We start from the raw sequence: 6,256 nt of genomic DNA, 5'->3' as shown, positions 1-6,256 counted from the left end.
CTCAATGGTGTCTGGGAAGGGTTTGCATGCGCCTGAGCTGCCCTGGGTTGGCCCTGCCATCCCATCAGGTGCTCAATCTCTGCTTCAAGCCGTGACTGAGCATTGCTGCTACAGCCCTGCAAAACTGCTGCTGGGCCCCAGCCTTCATTTCAGACATTAGAAGGGAAGGAGAGCACAGACTTCATGGAATTCAACCTGTGCTTTATTGACCCCAGGATCCAGCACATTTTTAACAGAACCACCTGAAGTCCTGGTGAGATCCAGGTGCTGAGCTGGGCCGTGGGCTGTGCAGTGACATCACAAGCAGGGTAACCTCACAAGCGCTTCCTGGGGCAGCGGCTGCCACCAGTGAGTGCCAGAGCCGTGAGTGCTGCGCAGAGTGTGGACACGCTGTGTCAGCCCTCGTCCCGGCTGGCAGTGACGGTGGTGGTGGCTGCTGGTGCTGCCCGCTCTCGCTGACAGTGTTGCCCAGCCATTGCGCTGGTTTCTTAGCTGAAAGGGAGGAGAACTGCAGCTGTGCCCGGGTAAGCCAGAGCTGAAGGTTTCTCAAACTTGTGAGTGGTAGCAATGCATCCACTGCAGCTGCAGCAAGGGTAGATGATGGAGTCCTTCTCATGGCAGGAACACAAAATGTGTGCTGCAAGGTATATAACTGCTGATGAGATGAAGCACAGCACTTGCTGGGGAAGTCGTGGCACTTAGACAAACGTTGGATCCAGAGCTGGCACAATTCTTGCAACCAGCTGCTTCCAAGGCACTGCCCTCCTCAAGAGCCCAAACTGCATAAAAAGAAAGCTGGGAAAATGCTTATTCCTCATGATTATTCCCTTGTAGGCACTTCCTGTAGGGTTCGGGTCCGAGAGGACACTTTGGGGACCCAAGCAGTCCGAGCACAACTGTCTCTTTGCAAGAGCAGGGAATTCCTCTGGAGAGAACCCAGATGGGCTCTAAGAATTTCCCCATGGCTCAGCAAAGAGGCGACTGCTACTTCTACTTCTACTCCACCTGCACTAAGGTATGGTTGACTTTCTTTTGCCTGGGTTTTCTTCCATTTCCTCATGTTGAAGAGAAAGGGGTGGAGCAGGGGAAACCTGCAGGTGATGTTACCCTCATAGCGCTGCTAACAGCCTGGGCTAATGGCATGGACACGTACATTTCAGGTTGTGCTCTTATTTTCCTGTGGTTTCCTTGTGCTTGCAGGGAGACAGCTGTCCCTTCCGCCATTGTGAAGCAGCTCTGGGGAGTGAGCAAGTCTGCAGACTGTGGATGGAGGGCAGCTGCTCGAGGAGAAACTGCAAGTTCAGACACATGAGGATTGATGTGAGTGTTTGCCTAAAGATGTGCTCTCCGGCTTAGTCTACAACACCACTTTTCATGGCTGTGGTTGGGCTGAATGCACTTCTGCAGGCTGGATACGTTTGCTGTGAAAATCTTACTGGTTTCTGTTTCTAGAGGGGACTGGGAGGAGGTAAAGAAGGCAGAGGATTCAGTGCCTTAGGTATATCACAGCGGGAGATGTTTGCATTAGGAACCAAAGGCATTTTCTCTCCAGATGCAAAAAACTTGCATTGCTCAGCCTCCTAAAGCTGCTGGAGCTGGGTGGTAGGAGAGAGTGGCACTCCCCTCCTGCCAGCAGGGCTCGGTTGTGCCCTATCAGGCCTTCTCTGTCCTGTATTTCTTCAGAGCAGTTCGTTCTGGCTGCTTGGAGTAGTGAAAAGAGGGGCAAGAAATGAGGGTACAGAGCTAAGGCTCCACACAATGGTTTCTGATGGCTGTTGGAGCGTGGCATCTCCCTGCAGACCTGATGTGCCTGTTTCCATGACCCTTCCTTTCCTTCTCTCTCCAGAAGCAGCGCAGTTTGATTCCCTGCTTCTGGGAGAACCAGCCCGGAGGCTGCCAGAAACCACACTGCGCCTTTCATCACCTGAAGGAACGTGGTGCGCACGGACCGACCGCACCGCTGAGCCACAGTGAGTGTCCGATGTCATGAAGCACGAAGGGCTCAATTCTGAATGTCAGTTCTGAGTGGGTGCGGGATGCACGTCACCATTCACTGGGGAGGCGGGGGAGAGTCGTGATAGTGAAATATCAGTCTCTGCTTTGGCTGTCAGAGCAGCACTGGGCTTTTTCTGGAGTGAGGAAGATGCATTGCAGGTCTGTGCTGACTGCACAGCATTTGGGCAGCGGAAGGCAAATGTAACAAACAGTGCTTGAAAACGTGAAGCTTGTGGTTGACTGTGCTGAAACCTGCCACCAAAGAGAGGCTCGTCAATCATTTCTTGTTTCCTTCTGCCAGAAGTTGACACAAGTGGCCTTCCTCCAAAGAGCGGCCTTGTAGCAAGTCTGGGGAACCAGGCAGAGGTTGACAAGGCACCAGAGAGAGGTACAGATACTCAACAGGCTCCTGGGTTTGATGCACTGTTTTTCTACTGAGATCTGACTGTTCCTTCCTGGGACTCTTCTCTGCAGTTGACATCCCAGCTTCCTCCCATGGCCCGGCTGGACAGAAACGCAAACGGTCGGAGGAGGAGAAGGGAAAAGCGGGGGAATTGCCCTGCAAGAAAAGAGTGAAGGGTGAGCACGAGGAGCTCGTTACGGTGCCTCAAAAAAGCAGTGCTGCCACTTTGCATTGCTCTGTATCAGACTTTTCCTTGCCCTGGATTATTACTGAGTGCAGCTATTGGGTTTCTTTGTTCCTTTTTATGCGTTGTTGGTAGACAGAGATGACTGTGTGCAAAACGTGGCTGAGTATCCCGGGCAGGGCAATGTAATTCCACTGGCCAAATGTATTTAACTTTGTGGAAGGGTGGTGGGGATTGATAAGAGGACGTGGATCTCTCTTGAGGCACAGCCAGACAGTACCAGCTCTCTCTTCCTTTTACTGTAGGTGGGCGCAGGGTCTCCATGAGGCCCATTGACTGGAAAAGCACCTTCCCCCCAACGCGGAGACAGAAACAAAAAGCAGCAGAGATGCATCCATCTGCTGCTGAGAACACAGATGAGCCCCCAGCTAAAAAACTACCTATGGTAAGAGCAGTGGCAAAAGCAGTAGTGGATATGGAAGGTTTACATTGCTCTTGATGAAAAGGCAGAAATTCCAAGTGTTCTACAGCTCTTCTGTTTCCCTGGAAGGCAGCAGATGTCTCACAAGGTACTTGTGGAAACTCTGACCTGTGCTTCATACTCTGTCTTGTTTCTTCCTAGGAGACTCTTGCTTCAGTCCCGCCTGAACACACCATGGTCTGCGTTGAAGTCATAAAGCTTCCAAGCAGGTGATGACCACAACTTGTTCTTCATTAATGCCCTTTTTCTGTCAGACAGAAGTTCTTTAACACTGGGGGAAAATGGGGTGTTTGAGATGTGTCATGGCGTAATGCAACAAAGGAAGAGGTCATCTGAGATAATTGAAACTGCTTTGTCAAAACCTCTGCTGAGTTCCTCGTGGGGAAAAGTACCTCAGCCAGCAAGCAGGATTTTGCAGAGGATGATTTCTTAACATGTTTACAGTCAAAGCAGTGAGGGTGGCAATGGGTTTCTGCTACAAGGCCCAGCCCCTGTTTGCCAGACTCAAACTGCTCTACCTGAACAGATAAATCCGCACCATGAAAAAGGCACCTGCTGGTTTCCTTAACTCCAAAGGCAGTCACAGGTTAATCAAATCACCATCCCTATGTGGGTGTGAGGGGCGGGAGGGTCAACTACAGACCTCAGAGCTGAAAGCACATCTCAGAAATGTCACGTAGATTGTTCTCTTCCTTCCCACAAGTCTGGAACTGCTCCAGGGAAGCCACAGAGACCCCGCAGCACAGCTGGAGGAATCAAACCCTACATCACATTCCTCATAAGCGGCAGAAAAGCAGCAGCTGAGCTGCACAGGGGTGGGAGAAGTATCCATCACTGAAGATGACGACCTTGAGGAGCTTCTGATGGAGCTCACAGAAGAAGAACTGGAAGGAGAAACTGATGTGGATGATGAGGATGTGGATGTGGATGAGCTCCTTCTGGACCTGTCCAACATGACGGCGTAACAGCATCACCTGATTGTATAGTTTAAAACAACAACAAACAATTAAAACCAACCCTGTTCCTTTCCAGCCCTGCTCCTTTTCGTTGTTACTCCGGGGGCATTTCTGAGACTCTGCACTGAGTCTTAAAGCCAAGTCAATGTGGTGACAATCAGCACTGACTGCATTCTGTTCTGATTTCCCTGTGGCTCAGAGTTCAGGCCCTGCACCCACCTCCTGCTCTGGGTGCTGCTTCATCATCGAGGGCACAAAGCACCTCTGTGGGCACAGAACGACATCCATCCAGGGCAGAAACTGAAACTTCCTCCTTCCTCTGCCGTTCCCCGTCGGCCACACCCGGCCCGGGGAGGAGTGGATGGAGAGAATGGAGCGTGGCTGGGAGCGCAGCCTGCAATGTGGATACCACCGTGCCGATACTGCCATCACATCATCACATCACATCACATCACATCCTCGGCCCGCGGCACCGCGCACAAGATGGAGGCCGGGCACTGGTGGCACTGGGGCCGTCTCACCTCCTCGGCCTGTTTGCGCAGCGCCTTCTCCCGCTCGTATGCGTGAGGAGCTGCTCATTGTCCTCCCACAGCAGCTCCAGCTCCACCTCGTGCTCCTGGTTATTGGTCAGCACCGAGTCCAGGTTCTCCAGCACCGTCAACACCAGCGGCATCAGCTCCTTCACCACCTCCTCGTCATAGCAGTGGATGAGCCGCTCGAACTCGCGGTAGATGCTGTTGGCCAGGCCCGACACCCGCTCCGACATCACCGACCCCGAGCAATAGTTGTCGCCCGGGTAACCCCCACGCTGCCATTGTCCAGCTGGATCTCCAGCATCGTGCCAGCCTCACAGCCATGCAGGCCGTTCTGGCACCTTCTGCACATCCCAAAACGCGCTGTGGCGGCAGGTGGGAGCCCCAGAATGATGGGGGTCCGGAACAAGCTGAGCTGGAGGGGCACAGCGGCCCACCGGGAACACACAACACAACACAACACAACACAACACAACACAACACAACACAACACAACACGGCCCTCTTCAGCCTGGAGAAGAGAAGGCTGCGGGGTGACCTCATTGCAGCCTTTCAATACCTGAAGGGAACTTACACCCAGGAGGGGAGTCAACTCTTTGAAAGGACTGACAATAGCAGGACACAGGGAAATGGTTTTAAGTTAAAAGAGGGAAGATGTGGGTTGGATGTTAGGGGGAAGTTCTTCACTAGGAGAGTGGTTAGGCCCTGGAACAAGCTGCCCAGGGAGGCTGTGGATGCCCTGTCCTTGGAGGTGTTCAAGACCAGGTTGGACGGGGCCCTGGGCAACCTGATCTAGTAAATGTGTATGTTTGGTGGCCCTGCCAGGCAGGGGGGTTAGAACTACATGATCCTTGAGGTCCCTTCCAACCTGGGGTAATTCTGTGAATCTGTGATTCTGTGATAGAGAGATCTGGACCTTTTAGCCGTTGGTCCTGTTCTTATCCTATTTGGAGCTGTACTCCTAGTTTTTTGTTCCTTCTGAAAGGTGCTCAGTTGCATTGTTTCCAAAGGCTGCTTCCTTTCCCCAAACTACTTTTACCTCACAAAGCATTTTCTCAGTCTTACATAGTTTCAGCTGTCCCAAATTAGGCTTCTTGGTGCTTCATTCCTGCTCTCTTCATCAGAACATTTACCTCAGCCTGCAATAGAAGACTTCAGACAACTGCTTCAGTGTTCTACTCTCAGATCACATTAATTAGTTGCCAGGATAAGTGCTAATAAAAAAAGGAGGAACAAAAATATACTCTTCAGACTTCAAAAATCCCCATGTGAAGGAATGTACCTGCAACCAGAACTGCTCATAGACAGATTTTTAATTATGAAAGCCTCTGTGAAGATAAATTAGTTCCTCAGGAAGTCTGTGAGAATGTAAAAGAGGGACCATCCCTCTGAGATCACACTGAAGGTATAAAGAAGCTTGTAACAGTGTCACACCCTAATGGAGTCTTTTGGCCAGTCAGGAATAACTCTGCAAGCAATATTACAAATCACATTCAGCAAAAGACTAATATGGCCTAAAACTGAACTTCCTCATGTTGTATTTAAATACGTTCCTATTGCCACTGCTGTGGCAATATCCACTTTAAGTGGATTTAAGCACAGCCAAAGCAATGAGAGTGGAGTTTATACCCAAACAAACAAACAAAAGAACCTCTATGGACAAAATACTGAGGACATTGGTAAGAGCGAATGCTGAAACTGTGT

The 6,256-nt window shown here is 51.0% G+C and overlaps 1 protein-coding gene across 1 annotated transcript; it reads left to right on the top strand.

Annotated features, from left to right (window-relative positions):
* Positions 1-833: 833 nt before the first annotated feature.
* Positions 834-5,172, top strand: LOC146761765 (zinc finger CCCH domain-containing protein 11A-like). The gene is made up of 8 exons (XM_085537361.1): positions 834-1,015; positions 1,201-1,320; positions 1,847-1,970; positions 2,297-2,383; positions 2,470-2,574; positions 2,888-3,027; positions 3,205-3,272; positions 3,767-5,172. The coding sequence occupies exons 1-8, from the start codon at positions 941-943 to the stop codon at positions 3,843-3,845; spliced, it is 798 nt and encodes a 265-aa protein (XP_085393487.1). The 5' UTR covers positions 834-940; the 3' UTR covers positions 3,846-5,172.
* Positions 5,173-6,256: the final 1,084 nt, after the last annotated feature.

The sequence above is a fragment of the Coturnix japonica genome, chromosome 2, assembly GCF_054131305.1.
Source record: "Coturnix japonica strain WE chromosome 2, WE-NBRP24, whole genome shotgun sequence".
Taxonomy (NCBI): Eukaryota; Metazoa; Chordata; class Aves; order Galliformes; family Phasianidae; genus Coturnix; species Coturnix japonica.
Note: the sequence above shows the minus strand (reverse complement) of the source record. Positions and strands in the feature narration are given on the sequence as shown.

Coding starts and splice junctions, on each gene's coding strand:
- LOC146761765 (XM_085537361.1), top strand. CDS start 941: ATGGGCTCTAAGAATTTCCCCATGGCTCAGCAAAGAGGCGACTGCTAC. Junction 2,384..2,469: donor TGACAAGGCACCAGAGAGAG/GTACAGATACTC, acceptor TCTTCTCTGCAG/TTGACATCCCAGCTTCCTCC. Junction 2,575..2,887: donor CTGCAAGAAAAGAGTGAAGG/GTGAGCACGAGG, acceptor CTTTTACTGTAG/GTGGGCGCAGGGTCTCCATG.